The sequence below is a fragment of the Schistocerca cancellata genome, chromosome 4 (assembly GCF_023864275.1).
Source record: "Schistocerca cancellata isolate TAMUIC-IGC-003103 chromosome 4, iqSchCanc2.1, whole genome shotgun sequence".
Lineage (NCBI taxonomy): Eukaryota > Metazoa > Arthropoda > Insecta > Orthoptera > Acrididae > Schistocerca > Schistocerca cancellata.
Window position 1 is genome coordinate 639,938,097 of NC_064629.1, and position 22,084 is coordinate 639,960,180.

The 22,084-nt window shown below is 45.3% G+C and overlaps 1 protein-coding gene across 1 annotated transcript in view; it reads right to left on the bottom strand.

Annotated features, from left to right (window-relative positions):
• The window catches only part of LOC126183895 (aminoacylase-1A), a 110,850-nt gene that overhangs the window by 83,415 nt on the left and 5,351 nt on the right, over positions 1 to 22,084 (bottom strand). The window contains exon 2 of the mRNA XM_049926218.1: positions 3,478 to 3,647. Coding sequence (XP_049782175.1) covers positions 3,478 to 3,647 — 170 coding nt within the window. The remainder of the gene's footprint in view (positions 1 to 3,477; positions 3,648 to 22,084) is intronic.

Below are 22,084 nucleotides of genomic sequence, written 5' to 3' on the forward strand. Positions count from 1 at the left end.
TCTGCAGCGATCGGTATGATTCGTCATTAACACACTGCGCAACTTCGCATTCCATGATCGCAGTGTAGAAACTTTTACTATTTCAAGATGACCTATTTCATGAGTCTTATGCTGACATCATCCGATATTAGGGGAAAACAAAGATAACTGGTTGGGGGGTGGGGTGGAGGTAGACTACAATTAATTTCACGGATTACACACACATCAAAAAAAGTTTTGCATCACCTCGGTTCCGAGAGTTCCGGAAGCTGTACAGAAAATTGGAATAGAGATCAACATAAACATCATTTCCGCCCTTTTTATTGCTCATGAAAACCACATATTACATGTTTTACCACCATACTATCCACAAGTTCATCAAGGTACTGTTGTCCAGATTGTCCCACTCCTCAACGGCAACTCGGCGTAGATCCCTCGGAGTGGTTGGTGGCTCACATCGTCCTTAAACAGCCCTTTTCAATCTATCCTAGGCATGTTCGATAGGGTTCATGTCTGGAGAACATGCTGGGCAAATGATGCCTGTCGAATTTGCTGCCGATATGGTTGCACTATCGGTCTGAGGATGGCATTCACGTATCGTACAGCCGTTACGGCGCCTTCCATGACCACCAGCGGCGTACGACGGCCGCACATAATGCCACCCCAAAACAGCAGGGAACCTCCACCTTGCTGCACTTTGTGGACAGTGTATCTAAGGAGTTCAGCATGCACGGGCTTCCTCCAGACACGCCTCCGACGATTGTCTGATTGAAGGCATATGCGACACTCATTGGTGAAGAGAACGTGATGCCAATCCTGAGCGGTCCATTCGTCATGTTGTTGGGCTCATCTGTACCGCGCTGCATGGTGTCGTGGTTGCAAAGATGGACCTCGCCATGGACGTCGGACGTGAAGTTACGCATCATGCAGCCTATTGCGCACAGTTTGAGTCTTAACACGACGTCCTGTGGCTGCACGAAAAGCATTATTCAACATGATGGCGTTGCTGTCTGGGTCCCTCCGAGCTATAATCCGTAGGTAACCGTCATCTAATGCAATAGTAGCCCTTGGGCGGTCTCAGCGGCATGTCATCGACAGTTCCTGTCTTTCTGTATCTCCTCCATGTCCGAAGAACATCGCTTTGATTCACTCCGAGACGCCTGGACTCTTCCCTTGTTGAGAGCCCTTCCTGGCACGAAGTAACAATGCGGACGTGATCGAACCACGGTAATGACCGTCTAGGCATGGATTAACTACAGACAACACGAGCCGTGTACCTCCTTCCTGGTGGAACGACTGGAACTAATAGGCGCTGCTCATGCGTGGTTGTTTACATCTTCGGGCGGGTTTACTGACATCTCTGAACCGTCAAAGGGACTGTGTCTGTGATACAATATCCACAGTCAACGTCTATCTTCCAGAGTTCTGGGAACCGGGGTGATGCAGAACAATTTTTGATGTGTGTATAAAATGTACAAAATTTCAAGTACTTTATGAACTTGTTACATAATTGTCATGTTAAATTATATGAAGTCAAAGTATAAAACGCATTCCCCACGTATACACATTTTGTTAAAAATCTAGTTGATAAAATGCACACAGTCGATAAAAGCCTCGTAACATCCATGCATGTTGGCCGCGAACATGACTCTCCCATGCTGTGTTCCTTCAGCGATTCAAGACAATCATATACACTCCTGGAAATGGAAAAAAGAACACATTGACACCGGTGTGTCAGACCCACCATACTTGCTCCGGACACTGCGAGAGGGCTGTACAAGCAATGATCACACGCACGGCACAGCGGACACACCAGGAACCGCGGTGTTGGCCGTCGAATGGCGCTAGCTGCGCAGCATTTGTGCACCGCCGCCGTCAGTGTCAGCCAGTTTGCCGTGGCATACGGAGCTCCATCGCAGTCTTTAACACTGGTAGCATGCCGCGACAGCGTGGACGTGAACCGTATGTGCAGTTGACGGACTTTGAGCGAGGGCGTATAGTGGGCATGCGGGAGGCCGGGTGGACGTACCGCCGAATTGCTCAACACGTGGGGCGTGAGGTCTCCACAGTACATCGATGTTGTCGCCAGTGGTCGGCGGAAGGTGCACGTGCCCGTCGACCTGGGACCGGACCGCAGCGACGCACGGATGCACGCCAAGACCGTAGGATCCTACGCAGTGCCGTAGGGGACCGCACCGCCACTTCCCAGCAAATTAGGGACACTGTTGCCCCTGGGGTATCGGCGAGGACCATTCGCAACCGTCTCCATGAAGCTGGGCTACGGTCCCGCACACCGTTAGGCCGTCTTCCGCTCACGCCCCAACATCGTGCAGCCCGCCTCCAGTGGTGTCGCGACAGGCGTGAATGGAGGGACGAATGGAGACGTGTCGTCTTCAGCGATGAGAGTCGCTTCTGCCTTGGTGCCAATGATGGTCGTATGCGTGTTTGGCGCCGTGCAGGTGAGCGCCACAATCAGGACTGCATACGACCGAGGCACACAGGGCCAACACCCGGCATCATGGTGTGGGGAGCGATCTCCTACACTGGGCGTACACCACTGGTGATCGTCGAGGGGACACTGAATAGTGCACGGTACATCCAAACCGTCATCGAACCCATCGTTCTACCATTCCTAGACCGGCAAGGGAACTTGCTGTTCCAACAGGACAATGCACGTCCGCATGTATCCCGTGCCACCCAACGTGCTCTAGAAGGTGTAAGTCAACTACCCTGGCCAGCAAGATCTCCGGATCTGTCCCCCATTGAGCATGTTTGGGACTGGATGAAGCGTCGTCTCACGCGGTCTGCACGTCCAGCACGAACGCTGGTCCAACTGAGGCGCCAGGTGGAAATGGCATGGCAAGCCGTTCCACAGGACTACATCCAGCATCTCTACGATCGTCTCCATGGGAGAATAGAAGCCTGCATTGCTACACTGTACTAGTGCCGACATTGTGCATGCTCTGTTGCCTGTGTCTATGTGCCTGTGGTTCTGTCAGTGTGATCATGTGATGTATCTGACCCCAGGAATGTGTCAAAGTTTCCCCTTCCTGGGACAATGAATTCACGGTGTTCTTATTTCAATTTCCAGGAGTGTATATCACATATGAGGGTGTCAGAATAAATACTGCATTACGAGAAGCCATAGAAAACATTGTTAACTTTTCGGCCATAGAAAACATTGTTAACTTTTCGGCTATATAAATTGATAAGTGAATCAGATGTTCTAAATCAGTCCGAGAATAGTGATTATATAATACAAGTCTGTAGAAATTATAGAAATTACACCGATTACAAAACGAAGATGTTGTGGAACAACGAACCTGCGGCAGAAACAAAAGTTTCATTTAATTTGTACTATAGGTGGGAGGTCAATACATTTTTTGAACTATTTTCACGCTTATATAACAACTTTTCGAACAACAAACTAACCTAAACCACAATTATAAGAAAATTAAAACAAAAGATTTGTATTATTTGAGAAGGCAGAAAACTTACCGGAAACACCGGAACTACATCCATATGAGAATTCAGGAGGATAGAAGATGCTGATGGTTTTTTTCCTTCCCATGTTAGCACGACGATCGGTTTGCCCGCAGTCACTGAATACACTTTGAAATCCAAACCAATGCTCTCAGCTTGTTGCTTAAGAAAGTTGACACATTCATCTAAAACGAAAAGATGAAGAAAATTAGACGCAATACATTGACTGTCGACGGCGTTAGGTTAACTTTCTCTACTTCTGTGAGTGAGTATATATTATTTAGTGCCAAAACGCTTTCAGTGTGTCTCATTATTACAATAGTCTTGTTACCTTATATTTGTCCTCCAAGTATTTCGAAATTTTCCGACAATACTGCAAAGAATATACTTAAACTTAGATTAGAACAATAATTTTTTTAGCTGGACAGCGGAATGGAACAGTACACTCCCTTGATAAAGACAACATGTGGACATGTCTAATCATTTTAGGCGTACCCATACTGTAGTAGTCCAATATCAAAAGCCACAGTGATAACGCTGTCAAGATCTTTGCGATGAGTTGTTCCATTTCGCTGTGTTTTGATCACTCTAGTGAAGCTCAACTTTTGCACTTCGATGACGATTAAGGGAAGAATGTACAACATAGCCGGCCGGGGTGGCCGAGCTGTTCTAGGCGCTACAGTCTGGAACCGTGCGACCGCTACGGTCGCTGGTTCGAATCCTGCCTCGGGCATGGGTGTGTGTGATGTCCTTAGGTTAGTTACGTTTAAGTAGCTCTAAGTTCTAGGGGACTGATGACCTCAGAAGTTAAATCCCATTGTGCTCAGAGCCAACGTACAACACAGTAACTTTTATTTTGAGAAATATGACTAAGTGCTGTATTAAGCAAATGTTTAGCTTTCCGCCAGTTGTACGCCACTGCCTTTCCAAATCAGCATCTGTAACTTGCGTCCTGGCAAGCCGGAAGGCTGGCTACCACGTTCCACTGTAGGAGCTGGAAAGTGTCGAGTTGCCATGTCTGAACCTCCGTTCCGGCAAGGGATCGAACTGTGTTCCCACACCAAACCCTGCAGCCTGCTACTAGAGCTGGAACTTTGTCGGTGCAACATGCAACAAGGCATGGGCCGCCGCAGTCATGACCTGAAGTACATCATGTCTGGGCTTGGCGCTACACCGCCCTTGTGGTAGACCGTCTCTGACCTTCCTACCTTTAAATATTGTACAAGAGTGAGTCAATTTGTTTCCAAACATATTTCCAATTCTGGTTTTCGAATGCAGTTTATGACAGACTCAGGCGATGATATGAGCGTGTTTACAGTGAATTTATAAAAGAACATATACTGGTTTGTGCCCAGTTAGTATGGGCACTGTTACTTATTATGAATAAAGGACGTGGCTCAATTTTCACCTGTAGTTTGTTTTTAGATGTAAAGGGTGCTAACCATGAGTGTCCGCTCAGGAGGAGAAAGTGAATTATAGCAAGAAGTGGTAGAAATAGTGGATTGTTGCACCTACGTGGAAGTGTAATTTTCACAGAGGTAATGAACTACTGTTGTAAGCTTACATTTTGGTAGGATAAATGGGAGTCACTGCTGACTGACAGATGATTTAGTCAGTATTTACGAACAGTTGTATTTTTTCTGATTGAAATATTATCTATTTGTGTGCTAGTGCAGTGAGCCAGGGATCTGTTTTGTTTCGCAGTATAGCTGAGATGACGTTTGTTTTAAACAATTGTCTATAGTCTTAGGAAGGGCATATCGTAATATTTGCAGTATTTTAGAGACTTATAGTTGAATGGTTGTGTAATGCCTGTCCGAAGTAATCCAGACAACCACAGGGGCTTGCGAAGTAGAATTATTCCTAGGAGAAACATGGGCAAAAGGATGCCCACAGGACATCCTAACACCGCAATCCTATTTCCAGAAAGCGGATCCACACTGGGTATAATATATATACGATCCAGTGGTGGTTACCGTGAATTGTTACGAGCATGGGCGACCTAAGGTTGCAGAATGGTGGGAATATTTATAACTTTGACGTAACATCGGTGACTTGCGTGTCGCTAACCTACGCCACTGACGGCGTGTGACATTTGAGGGCCAGCATCCAGCATCCATGAAAGGGCTACGGTTCTGAACATATCATACCCTTTACCCTACCTGCCTGGCAAACCCTTGGATATATTACCCGCCCAAAATCTGACCTTTATGAACAGAACCACGCATCACATCCTACTTAAGTGTCTAAATGAGCACAGAGCAGATGCTTCAGGCATGTGCAACAATATCGCAGTAATTACCACCATAAATTATACTGATGGGCGTCAACTTCGAGTACCACCTTACATTTGCGTCTTGTTTGTACAGTCTATCGGTGAAAAGCCGCCCACCCTCCTGAACTCCCTGTACACCATATACCAACCAAGTGACTCACCCTTAGTAAATAAATAGTCGTTACGTACACCAGTCATCGAACTTTGTAAAGGGGAGTGGATTAGTACAAAGCAGTTGGAACGATAAATGACCATAAATGTAAAAAATGTAAAATATAATGTTAAGTGATTTGCAGAAGCAATACCGGTCCTCGATCCAGTGGACCACATCATCTAAAGAGGGAAGAAATGTCATGCCACATTTCCAACACGGCACAGTAACTTGTGGCAAGGCAAGCTGGTAGGCTGCCTGCCACATTCTGCTTTAGAAGCTGGAAGGTATTCAGTTGTCATGTCAGAACGGTTCTGCCTGTTTCCCGGCAGTGTACATGTTACATCTTAGACCTATCAATTCCACAACCTCTACCATTAGCCTCGTTTATCAGTTCCCAGTAATGTTGTTAGTGGCTGTCGTGCAAGACTGAATATAGAGAGCTCTTCCATGTGTCAAATGCATTGGAATAGCAGCCTTTTACTTCTTATGGATCCCAATTTTTCACCTAGAAGATCAAGCTATATAAATGAACTTTTCTATTAAAAAATAAGCTCTCATAATCCATCTATGGCTCTTTTACATCCAGAATTTAGAAAGGTTTCATGTGTACATACCAAAGTAAATGTTTTTTCCATGCAATGTAGTGTAACCTTCGCTAAACCTACAGCTGCAAGTTTTATGAGAAAAAACTCATCTATTTAAAAAAAGGTCCTCGCAGTTAATTTTAATGAGCTCTAAAGGCGCCTCCTAACGTTAGATCGATTTAATGTCACCGTGTTTTATAGTGTTTCCTTTAGTTTTCCGAAATCCCCATCACTCATTAACTTAAGAAATAATTTTCAAAACTGCATGTCTCAAGGGCAGTCCTTTAATTTCACCACTTTGAGAGTTCTAGTCAGGCCATATTCCCAAATTAAGAAATTGTTGGAGATTCTTGGAATGGAGGACAGTAGGTTAACTGTACCAACTGAAGCCCTGGGGCAAGGTGGAAAAGCAACTCACACTTCCAGTGATATAATGCTGTAACTGATAAGTAATAGGATATCAGTGGGCATTCTGGCCCAAATAACGATCTTATCTCAAGGTCACAGATAAGGACTTTGTGACAGATTATACAATTGTGCTACTTAAATTCAAGGTCACCCACCCTCTCCACATACTCCCTCCTTCCAGGGAAACCACTGGCAATTGATCGAGGGCACATATCAGTCGAACACTACACCCCTAATCAGACTCCGCTCCCGTTTCTCTCCCCCCCCCTCTCCCTTCCACCCTCATTCCCCCCCTCCCCGACGTCGCCTGCAACGCCCATTGCCTAAGGCGCTGTGCGCTTCCAACCATCTCTGAGAACACTGTCTGGGCCACGACTGCCCATCTCTACAATGGCGCTCCTCGGGTAAATTAATCCTCTAGCCCTGGGAAAGAACCGCCAGTCTCAACGGATGGACATTGGTTGACAGTAACTGCCGGAAATGTCCTACAAAAAACTGATAAAAGGTGAGGAATCACCGATCTGTGTGTAGCGACACGCTACAGGTAACCGTCAATAAATTCCTTTCCCCACCATGTCCCTACCCACGAATCTCCGATCACAACGTCCAGAATAGAGAGGCAACTCAGGATCAGTAAATAACAGAGGAGCCGAGGAGTGTCCACGCACTGATTGCACCTGTAATCGAAGGAGTCGGTGCTTCGTTAGGCGTCCAGTGCGCCACCTGCCAAAGACGAATGGCAGCCAACAAACACGCACACAGAACGTAGGCACCAGTAAACCGTTCGAAATTTACTTTTCCTTATTATACATCTCTCTAAATACCACGAATAATTTCAGTAATGACATAGTAGCAGAGGTTTCATGTACAGCGAGAATTTAGTAAATCGACTGTACTAAAAAAGAAAGCGTTCCGAGACATTAGCAATGTCAGATATTCAGTAAATTTTATCATGTTGACAGCCTAACCAATATGATGGGATCATTAAATGTGTGTTTTGTTAGTTTCGATCAGCATGTGACTATTACGCGAACTCATATTGCACGACGTTCTTTTCGCAAAAAAGTATATAACACGCCCTAATATGGTTACACTGGACGAGAAGGCGTTGCAACGAGAGGAGACGAGAGATGATGTTGCCAAGTTCCTGCCCACATCTTACGCGACTGTCTGAGGCTAAATTTCGTATCTCAGCAGCCCGTTATGAAGTGGGGGCATATGCATCATTTGCGATAGTCATACTTCCATTGGAAGGGAATGTTTAGCCCGGTGGAACCCCTGAAGCTACACGAAAAGAAAAGGGTGTGGGCTTTCTCTCTCTCTCTCTCTCTCTCTCTCTCTCTCTCTCTCTCTCTCTCTCTGCTTTGTATTCCATACTTATCCATGACAAAGACACTACACTGAACAAACACCTTAGTCCAGGCTGTTCCAACCGAGCTCCAGGGAGCCGGAGCGCTCCGGAGCGCTCACTGCGGCAGCTCGGAGCCCGCGTGGAGGGGGAAAGCGAACTCACTGCCCCTGGCCGCATACAGCCGCAACTGACGCAATAATCCGTGTTCAATGACAGGTATGACTAGCCGCGGGAGCCCTGTACTTCTATTGGAGGATACCTTTCTATTCATTGAGAGGGATGGTCGTCGGCAGTATCTTGTATGTCATAAAGTATTTAATTCTGCGAAGAGTTACAATATACAACGACATTATACGCGTCTTCACGCAGCGCACTACGATCAGGTAGAAGGCGTTTCACGCAGAGAACTTGTAGCCAGGCTTAATAACGACATACCAGGAGACGTAAGTTTAAAAGCGGTTTCGTAATACGGAAAGTATCAAAATATGCAACATAGTTCGTGTTCTGTAATGCGTGTATAATTTTCAGGTGAATGAGAGCGGAGAAAACACTACTGAATCTGCAGTTCGAGCAAGCTGCAGGGTCGCTCACATCATTGCGACGAGCGGCAAGCCGTTTTCGGTGGGACAACTCGTAAAATCGTGCATGGTAGCAGTTGCAGAATGTTTGTTTCCAAGGGAGGTGCAGGCAATCGATGGGGTTTGCCTGTCGAAGCAGACAATGTCTCGTCGAATCCTGGACATGGCAGCGGATTATGAAACACAGATCAGGAAAAAGGCGGAGAGCTTTGTTGAATTTTCGCTAGCGCTTGACGAAAGCACCGACATATCGGACTGTGCTCAGCTTGCAGTCTTTGTGCGTGGTGTCGACATGGAGCTGAAAGTAACTGAAGAACTCTTGGATGTGGTACCACTCGATGACACCGCAACATGACGTGACATTTTTGAAGCTGTTTGTGAATCAGTGGACAATATGAATTTGCCGTGGGATAAGCTCCATTCTGTAGCGACATACGGTGCACCACAAATGATTGGGCGTCACCAAGGATTTGCTTCTCGTTTGAAAAATAAACTCAGGGATGAATTCGGGAAAGACATTTCGACTCTTCATTGTTTTATTCACCAAGAGGCACTGTGTGCTGCAACAGTAGAGCTAGGTGGCGTAATGAAAGATGTCGTGAAATGCGTGAATTTTGTGCGGCGTCACGGTATGAATCATCACCAATTCAAATGATTCCTGAAAGATATGGAAGCGGAGTATGGGGATATACCTTACCACAGTGCAGTTCGTTGGCTAAGTCGGGGAAAAGTTCTTGATGTTTTCTTTGCCATTCGTGAGGAAATATCCCATTTTATCGAAATGAAAGGGGAAGAAATGCGTTGTCTGAAAGATATAAAATGGATATCTGACCTGGCGTTCCTATCTGACGTAACTATGCATCTGAATAAATTAAATCTGTCATTGCAGGGCAAAGGGCAGCTAATCGTTGACATGCACGACGAGATCAAAGCGTTCATGGAAAAGTTACGTTTATTTGAGAGGCAGATGAGTAATGAACATTTAACATTCTTCAATCGTCTTGCTTCTTTAAAAATACCTGAAGGTACTACTTTCGGCGATTACCAAGCAAAGTTAAAGCAGCTCATCACGTCGTTTGAAACACGATTCCGAGACCTCACTAGTTTGGAAATGGAACTTAAGGTGTTCAGCACTCGTTTTTCAGTTTCCCCCGATGCTTGTCATTGTCACTTCAATTAGAGATTATTGATTTGCAAAGTTCAACTTTGTTGAAAGAGAGGTACTACAACACGTCGGATCTGTCACGATGGTATCGTTCATTACAGCAAAAAACATTTCCCAAGCTTCACAACAATGCCACTCAGATCATGTGCATGTTGGCACGTGTTGTTGTGAGCAGCTTTACTCAGCAATGAAAAGAGTAAATAGTAAGGAACGATCGTTTCTTCAGGATGTAACAATGAAGCTCATCCTCCGCATTAACGCTGCGAACACTTTGACGCCTGATATTTCCGATCTTGTAATGAAAAGAAAGTATCAAGCTACATGATGATGATGATGATGTTTGGTTTGTGGGGCGCTCAACTGCGTGGTTATCAGCGCCCGTACAATTTCCCAACCTTGGCTCAGTCCAATTTCGCCACTTTCCTGGATGATGATGAAATGATGAGGACAACACAAACACCCAGTCATCTCGAGGCAGGTGAAAATCCCTGACCCCGCCGGGAATCGAACCCGGGACCCCGTGCTCGGGAAGCGAGAACGCTACCGCGAGACCACGAGCGGCGGACATCAAGCTACAGAGGCCCAATAAATTTAGTATGCAATTTCTTATAAAACAGTTGTTTCTTATTTATTTCCCGAACATCGTATTTCCTGGTGTAGCATGTCATCACGTCTTATCAGCTAAGAGTATGAGGTTGTCGATCTTGTAAGACGCAGCTGGCACATCAAAACGCTTGCCTTGCCGCCTGCCTCAGGCAGCCGTGCCACGCGCCGGCGTGCCGGCCCACTCGAGTGGCCACAACGAGCGACGCGGCTCCCTGGTGCAGGGAGCGCTCCGCGGCTCACACCGGAGCCGACCAGCTGGAACAGCCTGCCTTAGTCGCTTAGACGATATAGGTACGCAGTTGATATTTCGTAAAAGGTCGGATAAGGGAAACAGCAATTAACCTCTTATAGACCCTTTCCCACGATAGAGATGCACAATTTCCACATAGTTCCGAAGATGATAAGTGTCGGAGTATCTGAATAGGGGACTGTGGCTCTCTTAATTGTCCGTCGGAATGCTGTAATAGGTAACCACTTTACATCTGGACAATGGCTTCCAAGATGTAACTGAAATTAATGTTTATTACTGACAAATAAGACGAAACACCACAATTCCTTCTCGCATGAGTTACTCTATATTGAAACTAGAAAGGTTTTTTACTGACTGCTGGAAACGATAAGTAGCCACGTCACACATCGAACATATCTGGAATACGATTGACCGGCAACTTTTTCGGCATGCTCCTAGGGCAATCATTTCTAATTCTCAGTGATCTCGAGGAAATCGCGTGGACTAATAACCACCAGGAACATATCCAGGCTTTGATTCCATGGCACCATATACAGAGGGTCTGTGGCACCTCGTCGGACTATGTAAAACCCGCCGTATAAAGCTCGTTTCATCTCATGTGTCCTCTTTGGTGTTGCTGTTATCACAACTGGTTTTCGTGTACCGTTATACGTTTATTTTGAACGTAAGAACAAGAATATACACTACTGGACATTAAAATTGCTACACCAAGAAGAAATGCAGATAATAAACGGGCATTCATTGGACAAATATATTATACTAGAACTGACATGTGATTACATTTTCACGCAGTTTGGGTGCATAGATCCTGAGAAATCAGTACCCAGAACAACCACCTCTGGCCGAAATAACGGCCTTGACATGCCTGGGCATTGAGTCAAACAGAGCTTGGATGGCGTGTACAGGTACAGCTGCCCATGCAGCTTCAACACGATACCACAGTTCATCAAGAGTAGTGACTGGCGTATTGCGACGAGCCAGTTGCTCGGCCACCATTGACCAGACGTTTTCAAAAAAATGGTTCAAATGGCTCTGAGCACTATGGGACTTAACATCTGTGGTCATCAGTCCCCTAGAACTTAGAACTACTTAAACCTAACTAACCTAAGGACATCACACACATCCATGCCCGAGGCAGGATTCGAACCTACGACCGTAGCGGTCACGCGGATCCAGACTCAAGTGTCTAGAACCGCACGGCCACAGAGGTTTTCAATTGGTGAGAGATCTGGAGAATGTGCTGGCCAGAGCAGCAGTCGAACATTTTCTGTATCCAGAAAGGCCCGTACAGGACCTGCAACATGTGGTCGTGCATTATCCTGCTGAAATATAGGTTTCGCAAAGATCGAATGAAGGGTATAGCCACGGGTCGTAAGACATCTGAAATGTAACGTCCACTGTTCAAAGTGCCGTCAATGCGAACAAGAGGTGACCGAGACGTGTAACCAATGGCACCCCATACCTTCACGCCAGGTGATACGCTAGTATGGCGATGACAAATATACGCTTCCAATGCGCGTTCAGGGTAAACGCAGGCATGATCTCCGAGCTGATAGACCATGCTGCTGCAAACGTCGTCGAACTGTTCGTGCAGATGGTGGTTGTCTTGCAAACGTCCCCATCTGTTGACTCAGGGATCGAGACGTGGCTGCACTATCCGTTACAGCCATGCGGATAAGATGCCTGTCATCTCGAGTGCTAGTGAGAAGAGGCCGTTGGGATACAGCATGGCGTTTCGCATTACCCTCCTGAACCCACCGATGCCATATTCTGCTAACAGTCATTGTATCTCGACAAACGCGAGCAGCAATGTCGCGATACGATAAACCGCAATCGTAATAGGCTATAATCCGACCGTTATCAAAGTCGGAAACGTGATGGTACACATTTCTCCTCCTTACACGAGGCATCACGACAACGTTTCACCAGGCAACGCCGGTCAACTGCTGTTTGTGTAGGAGAAATCGGTTGAAAACTTTCCTCATGTCAACACGTTGTAGGTGTCGCCACCGGCGCCAACCTAGTGTGAATACTCTGAAAAGCCAATCATTTGCATATCACAGCATCTTCTTCGTGTCGGTTAAATTTCGCATCTGTAGCACGTCATCTTGGTGGTGCAGCAATTTTAATGGCCAGTAGTGTATAAGGGGCGATCAAAATGTTTCTGTTCGAAGGCCGTACAGTCCAGAATCCGCATGCCAGTCAGGCAAAATCGCCGTGAGCATTGAGGCAATCGTCCCACCGACGCACCAAGCTGAAGATACCCGTTTGGTAAAACGCCGTGTCCTGTTGCGTGAAGAAGTCCGTAACTGCCTGCCGCACGCCCTCGTCCAACAGGAATCGTCGACCCTTCAAGGCCATTTTAAGGGACCGAAGACGTGATAATCTTCTGGGGAGAGATGAGGACTATAAGTCTGGTGCTCGAGTGTCTCCCACTTGAGTCGGCGTAACATCTGCGTTACGACATTCGCGATATGGCGACGCGCGTTATCGTGAAGCAGTAGCACCATTCCACAATGGTGGTTTTCGACAGTCATGCTGCCCCATACACAGTCTTCTATCTCCGATGGATTTCTACCGCTGTTTGTCCTTCGGGAGCGAAGAAAAGAATAACAGCACGTTGGTATTTTTGGAGGCATTTGGTAGTAACTTTGACAGAGTTCACGTTTCTGCATTTACTGCACGCACGCAGGAAACACACGAATGCCACACTTCTCCCTTGCCCAGGTGTCAGTGCTTATATACCCGCGTCGGAGTCGCGCTGCGTTGCATATACGCTGCAGCAACGTTCTCAAACGGAATCTTTTTGATCGCCCCTTATATCTATGAAGAATTCAGCTGGGCAGAAGTCACTTTGCAGTGATGGACAACAGTTAGATTGAAACGTCGTTAACTTTAATAAATTAAAATCGACGTCCAGCTGCGTAGGGCAAGACACTGTGACCCAACTCCACTGAAGCAAAGCAGCCGTCAGAAGCAAACCTGCGGCAAATACATCACATCATGTCCTTTAAGCTGAAAACGACTCGCAATGAAGGTATGTTATGGGAAAATCCAAAACACGCTTAAAATAAAGCGCTTGCCACAATAAACTGCATGCACACAAAAGGAATTCGCTAGCATATTCTTTAGATAGCCTGACTTTAAACATTTTAAAATCATTTGTTTGACACCCTATTTACCGATTAATTGTCCAATCGAAGAAAAATATTTTGATGAAAATTACGACCGAGTGTCGCTACAGTTGAATATTTATTACATAAAGTGTTGTTAAATTTAACAATCTGAAATTGCTGAAGAACAAAAGTTTTTAGGTGATTTAAAAATTACGCGAGGCAGGATTGAGAGTCTATGTAGTTTTTTACATAAAGTGAAACCCTTCATGAATATATCCTAGCTGCTACAGTAATGAGGAGTAAAGCTTTGTAAACGACTAACCTCTGCGTAAAACTGCAGAGTTCGCAAATGAAAGAGCGGTGTTCTCTTGTTACTCAGTAGGAATGGAATTGTTTGTGGACACATTCAGGAATAGTACATCAGATTAACTCAGTTGATGGAAAATAGTAATGCAAGTGTAGTTCATAAATGAAGACTGCAATCAACGGCAGTTCCAACTATGTAAGGGGAAGAAAAGCACACCTATTAATCAGAGCTTGTGGTCCGTCTCTAACGACGACGTCGACGGTACGTTACACCCTAATCCTCCTTTATTCGATTTACAATATAAACACACTGCTGCAGCAGAAATTTAAGCTTTTGAATGCATCAGATGTGTATTACCAACCATACTAGAGTAACATACTCTTCGTAGTTGAATGATAGCCATGCGGAAAATCTACGGATAAATGATTTACTGAGTGATAAAACCTTGTAGTCGTCCTGGTTGGCAAATTCTCATCAGAAAGAAAAGTTTTCGAAGCAAATACCTCATTACACAGAGCGATCAACACACATTAAGACACTGATTGACCACTTCGATGTGTGCTGAAAGGTATCTTCATGCGTAATTGCAGGGAAATTCATAACAACATAAGTAGACTACCCACTGAGTATAATGAATGAAAGCATACCTTAAATGTGGCTAAGTGTAAAAAAATGCTTCTTAGTGCGAGGAAAAATTCAGTCTCTACAAATAGAAATGAATGTTTCTTTATATATTTGACCTCTATGCGTTTCTAAACCATTCATCTGATTGCGATGAAACTTTACTGCGTTGTTCTCCGTACACCCGCGAAGGTTCCTAGCCCCCCCAAAAAGTGCGACACACAGATCAGGAGATGTTACATTATAAACAATGAGATGCCACCGTGCGAAAATACCCAGGTTTAAGCATCGACTATTTGAGAATGAGAGCACTTTTCCACTGGCAACAAACATTACATAATTTATAATTTCAAACCTTTACAGAAGTTTTTCTTGCTGACACCCCCAACAAAATGATGAAAGGAAAAGAGGTTATCTCTTACTACATTTTCCTGTACATGCCCCAAAGCTGCCGCACCAGGCGTGACGTTTGAATGTATTACTTGTTACTACTAACTCTATTCGCTTCATATTTTGCGTACATTATCCACATATATTACTAAATGTGCTGGCATATGTATATCGCTGTAGGTTCAAATGGCTCTGAGCACTATGGGACTTAATATCTGAGGTCATCAGTCCCCTAGAACTTAGAACTACTTAAACCTAACTAACCTAAGGACATCACACACATCCATGCCCGAGGCAGGATTCGAACCTGCGACCGTAGCGGTCGCGCGGTTCCAGACGGAAGTGCCTAGAACCGCTCGGCCACATATGCCGGCATATCGCTGTAGGAGAAATAGTTCAGGAGATATGGCGTCATAAACATAGAGATGTGTGAGAATCTGCCGCGCCATGCACGACGTTTTGTTTTGTTACTGCTTTACTACTAAAACTATTCGCAACACATTTCCCAAACCCATTAAAAAATTATATAAAAACCACGGGCGTATTCCATTGCAACATTGTGTCAAAATTTCAAATCAATCTATCAAGAACTTTCCGAGATTTGCAGTTAGGAAGATTTACAGTTTCTATTCGTTTGTTCTTAATAGAAAATCTCAAAGTTCGTGACCGACTGATTTGAAATTTTGATAACGTTTGATTCTAATACGGGCGTGTTTTCATAAATCTATTATCGTAGTAGTCCACCCGCGTACTCAATTCAAGCATGTCATACGTTGAGGGACCTCAATAAAATACACTACTGGACATTAAAATTGCTACACCACGAAGATGACGTGCTACAGACGCGAAATTTAGCCGACATGCTGTGATATGCAAATGATTAGCTTTTAGAGCATTCACACAAGGTTGGCGCCGGTGGCGACACCTACAACGTGCTGACATGAGGAAAGTTTCCAACCGATTTCTCATACACAAACAGCAGTTGACCGGCGTTGCCTGGTGAAACGTTGTTGTGATGCCTCGTGTAAGGAGGAGAAATGCGTACCATCACGTTTCCGACTTTGATAAAGGTCGGATTGTAGCCTATCGTGATTGCGGTTTATCGTATCGCGACACTGCTGCCCGCGTTGGTCGAGATCCAATGACTGTTAGCAGAATATGGAATCGGTGGGTTCAGGAGGGTAATACGGAACACCGTGCTGGTTCCCAACAGCCTCGTATCACTAGCAGTCGAGATGACAGGCATCTTATCCACATGGCTGTAACGGATCGTGCAGCCACGTGTCGATCCCTGAGTCAACAGGTGGGGACGCTTGCAAGACAACAACCATCTGCACGAACAGCTCGACGTTTGCAGCAGCATGGACTATCAGCTCGGAGACCATGGCTGCGGTTACCCTTGACGCTGCATCACAGACAGGAGCGCCTGCGATGGTGTACTCAACGACGAACCTGGGTGCACGAATGGCAAAACGTCATTTTTTCGGATTAATCCAGGTTCTGTTTACAGCATCATGATGGTCGCATCCGTGTTTGGCGACATCGCGGTGAACGCACATTGGAAGCGTGTTTTCGTCATCGCCATACTGGCGTATCACTCGGCGTGATGGTATGGGGTGCCATTGGTTACATGTCTCGGTCACCTCTTGTTCGCATTGACGGCACTTTGAACAGTGGACGTTACATTTCACATGTGTTACGACGCGTGGCTCTACCCTTAATTCGATCCCTGCGAAACCCTACATTTCAGCAGGATAATGCACGACCGCGCCGGCCGAAGTGGCCGTGCGGTTAAAGGCGCTGCAGTCTGGAACCGCAAGATCGCTACGGTCGCAGGTTCGAATCCTGCCTCGGGCATGGATGTTTGTGATATCCTTAGGTTAGTTAGGTTTAACTAGTTCTAAGTTCTAGGGGACTAATGACCTCAGCAGTTGAGTCCCATAGTGCTCAGAGCCATTTGAACCAACCAATGCACGACCGCATGTTGCAAGTCCTGCACGGGCCTTTCTGGATACAGAAGATGTTCGACTGCTGCCCTGGCCAGCACATTCTCCAGATCTCTCACCAATTGAAAACGTCTCGTCAATGGTAGCCAAGCAACTAGCTCGTCACAATACACCAGTCACTGCTCTTGATGAACTGTGGTATCGTGTTGAAGCTGCATGGGCAGCTGTACCTGTACACGCCATCCAAGGTCTGTTTGACTCAATGCCCAGGCGTATGAAGGCCGTTATTACTGCCAGAGTTGGTTGTTCTGGGTACTGATTTCTCAGGATCTATGCACCCAAATTGCGTGAAAATGTAATCACATGTCAGTTCTAGTATAATATATTTGTCCAATGAATACCCGTTTATAATCTGCATTTCTTCTGGGCGTAGCAATTTTAATGGCCATTAGTGTACTTATAGCAGTACTATTGTCATAATATCGCTGATTTTGCGCAGCAAAAGATGTTTTATACTTTTTCCAGGTGTAGCATGTAATGGTTAACCACAGATAAAATATTTTTACGTTGTTTAGACGAACCTGGTATTTCTAGTATTTTCTGTCAAACGTGTGCGACACTATGCGGCTCGTTCAGGCGTCGGGAAACCGTATGATTTATTTGTGTACGCACCAAACGAAAAAGCCAAAGATACTGTGTATTCAAAAGCACTTCAATATATAGATTGTAAAACCAAACACTTATTTTCTTCTTTACGTGGCATTGCGATGCATGCTGGTGCAGCTAATAGGTCGTAAATATGAACTGTCTGACATGGTGTTCTGGTGGTAAAGCAAGCGGCTGGAAACCGAAGTTTGCTGAATCCAATCCCGGTCGGATCACGGAATATTTCAGTCTGTCTTTAACGTGGACTTCATTTCCCAGTGATGTGACGATTCACTAGGACCGACGCGTGGCTCTCATTCCTTGTTAAACTGTATGTCCCATTTCCCAGTAGGATTACTGAGGTTGGTTGGGAACACCCAAGTCGCCGATGTGACGTCCAATCGAAAGACTTGCACCAGGCCAAATTTTTGTCACCACCATCGTCGAGAAGCACATTACTCTAGTGCCATGTATTCTTTAGTAGTGCTTGAGTGTTTGGATCCCCGTTAGAGCAGGGTAACATTCAGAGAGGCATGTTGCTAAATTTGTAACCAGCCTATTCAGAAAGTATCAGTCTTACAGTGATGCTCTGGGATCTTACACAAGTACATTTGGAAAAAAAAAAAAACTACGTTCATTTCGCGAAACATTTTTCAGCAAACTTACTGCAGCACTATCCTACACAAAACCGTATAAAGGTTCCCCTTCACATACCTCGTGAGAGGACAGCAACAACAAGATAAGAGATATCAGTGCGAGTGGAACTGAAGCGAGAGTGCCAACTAACGAATGAAAGTACTCCTAGTGTCCGCCAAGCCCATGTACTACCGAGCAGATTTTTCTTGTAGAGGTAGACGTACATGTAGATAACTGAAATGAAGATATGTGAAATACCTGAAGATCAGTGCAGACTCTACTTATCACGAGAAATTTGTATGAAAAAATGCAATGGGTAGCGCCCATTTAGAAACTAAATGTACCATCAGCAGCTATGCTCCGCAAGCCACGCTGCAGTGTGTGGCGGAAAGTACTTTGTGTACCATTATCATTTCCTCCTTTTTGATCACGGCTGGCTCGACAGCCTTCGTGAAATTTTTAAATAAAAATCATTCCGTTTTAGGCTGTTAAAACGTTATTTATTGCGATTGCAAATTTGACACGTGATCATTTTTCAAGATTGTTGGATGTTTTAACCCACTCACTAATACAAAGCTTTGACATGCTGTGTAAGAGCAGTTGCGTATGTGGCGGTGAGAATTTATCTGCTGTTCCATAAACCATACACGCTAAAAAGTTGGTGAAATAATTGTACAATCACTTAAGTTTAAGTTTTGTGTAGCAGGCGTATTCATCTTTGCCGCTTTTGTGATCCATTTACTACCCTTTGCTACACGAAACGGTTTCACCAGCTTCCTAATGTTTATAGTGTATGGAACTGCACATAAATTCACACCACCGCATATGCAACTGCTCTTACACAGCATATCACAGCTTTGTATTATTTTGTGGGTTACTACATCGCACACTGACAACGTGTTTAAACTGCAATAGTAATAAATGTTTTAACAGCCTAAAGCGGAATGATTTCATTTCAAAACTTCCCCTTTCATTCATGTTCCAGTAGCGAATGCTTCGCGGGAAGAACGTTTGTTGGTAAGCCTCCTTGTCAGCTCGACTTTCTAATTTTACCTTTATGTTCTTTTCGCGAGATGTACGTAGGTTCAAATGGTTCAGATGACCCTGAGCACTATGGGACTTAACTTCTGAGGTCATCAGTCCCCTAGAACTTAGAACTACTTAAACCTAACTAACCTAAGGACATCACACACATCCATGTCCGAGACAGGATTCGAACCTGCGACCATAGCGGTCGCGCGGTTCCAGACTGTAGCGCCTAGAACCGCTCGGCCACAACAGCGATGTACGTAGGAGCAAACAATATATTGGTTGTCTCTTCTAGAAACCTCTGAACTTCAGCAGTGAAGCATATCATCGCGCAGAAAGCCTCTTGTGCAGCGTTTGCCACTGGAGTTGGCTGAGCATCCCATGACTCTTCTGCACTTACTAAATGAACATGTAGCGAAAAATGCTTCTTTGGATCTTCTCTGTTTCCCTCTACTAATCCTATTTTGTACGTATCCCAGGCTGACGAGCAATATTCAAATATTGGTCAAACGACGGTTCTGTAAGCTGTCTCCTGTGTTGGTAGACTACACTTCTTTCGGCTTCTTCCAATAGCTCTGTCCGGCATCCGTTTTCGAGAATAATTTTTCACCTGAGCTTTGTTATGTAACACAGAATAAACAAATCTAGATTTTGCTGCCGCACTGCGTAATAAATTCTGATACACGAGGAGAGAAATGTTATATGTCGCTGAAGCTTCAAACTTTCAAAGGCCTACGGTGTGTGTAATTACCTTACAAGGAATTTTTTTGTTATTGAGTCGTCAGGTTTCCCTCAGTTTTATAGCCATTTCGTTGTTTCTCCTCACCCTTTTCATTTCTGCTAGCTGTTACATCATCTTTTCACTATTGTGTGTATTTTGCTTTTCCAATTTCCCGTATTGCTACTACTCCCAATGAACTTTTAATTTTTCCTGAACGCCAAAGCAGATGGTGCACTAACCCGCGCTTGGTTAGTTTTCCATTACCTTTATTTCCTCGCCGGCTACTTAAACGAGAAGCAGCGGCTCCAGTCACAACTGACAACGGCTGGGAGAGTGATGTGCTGACCACATGCCCCTCCATACCCGCATCCCGTGACGACTATCATCTGAGGATGACATGGCGGTCGGTCAGTGCCGTTGGGCCTTCCGAGGCCGTTTCGGACGGAGCTGTTTCCACCTCAACATTGTATAGTACCACTTCATTTCGTAATTCTCTCTATCCACTTAATTTTTGGCATTCCATAGTACCAGGATTCAAGAAGTCTGTAGCAGCTGGAGCCAGATTAAATCTTATCCATAATAAGTAAGAAAGAAACGCGAAGCATTGTCTAAGCCCGAAAGTGGCCAGTTTGGACATACGATTTGTACTTTAAGCTGTCTAAGAATAGTAACGTCTCCACAAATCGGCAAAATGCTATCGCCACTGTTGCCAAAGAACTTTGTGCCTATGATATAAAAGTTGCCCAGACCGTACGCCATACAGGCAAATTCAAGACGCTGTTCCACCCGGTGCGTAAGAGACGACTATGATTCACACTGTACCGTATGATGTTCACATGGTAACGTCCACATGGTTAGAATATCGTATATGCGAGACTTTTTACGGCACTGTGCCGTTTCTACGCATACTTATCTTCGTCTTTAGTAAAGTAATGTTTTAGCAGCAGTTTTGCCAACGGATGCCAACGCATGCTCTGAGCCTTCTGCAGGACACCTGGCAGTGGGTGATGCTACAAACAGCAACACCCCGTGAGAAGGCATGTGATACAAACGATATTACGCAAACATCCTGCGCTAAATCCAAGAATCTTACGCACCAAAATGCTTTAATGATATTGTTTCTCACCATCATTTGCCCTTCGACTGGAAAAATGGGGACAACTTGCTATAATATTTACACACATCAAAAAAAGTTTTGCATCACCCCAGTTCCCAGAACATCTGAAGATAGACGTTGACTGTGGGTATTGTATCACAGACACAGTCCCTTTGACTGTTCAGAGATTTCACTAAACCCGCCCAAAGATGTAAACAACCATGCATGAGCAGCGCGTGTTAGACGGAGGGGGTCCGACAGCCGATCAGTTAGTCATTCCACCAGGAAGGAGGTACACCGCTCGTGTTGTCTGTAGTTCATCCATGCCTAGACGGTCAAAACCGCGGTTCGATCGCGTCCGCATTGTCACTTTGTGCCACAAAGGGCTCTCAACAAGGGAGGTGTCCAGCCGTCTCGGAGTGAACCAAAGCGTTCTTGTTCGGATATGGAGGAGATACAGAGAGACAGAAACTGTCGATGAAATGCCTCGCTCAGACCGCCCAAGGGCTACTACTGCAGTGGATGACCGCTACCTATGGATCATGGCTCGGAGGAATCCTGACAGCAACGCCATCATGTTGAATAATGCTTTTCGTGCAGCCACAGGACGTCGTATTACGACTGCATGATGCGCAACTTCACTCCCCACGTCCATGGCGAGGTCCATCTTTGCAACCACGACACCATGGAGCACATTACAGATGGGTCTAACAACATGGACCGCTCAGGATTGGCATTACGTTC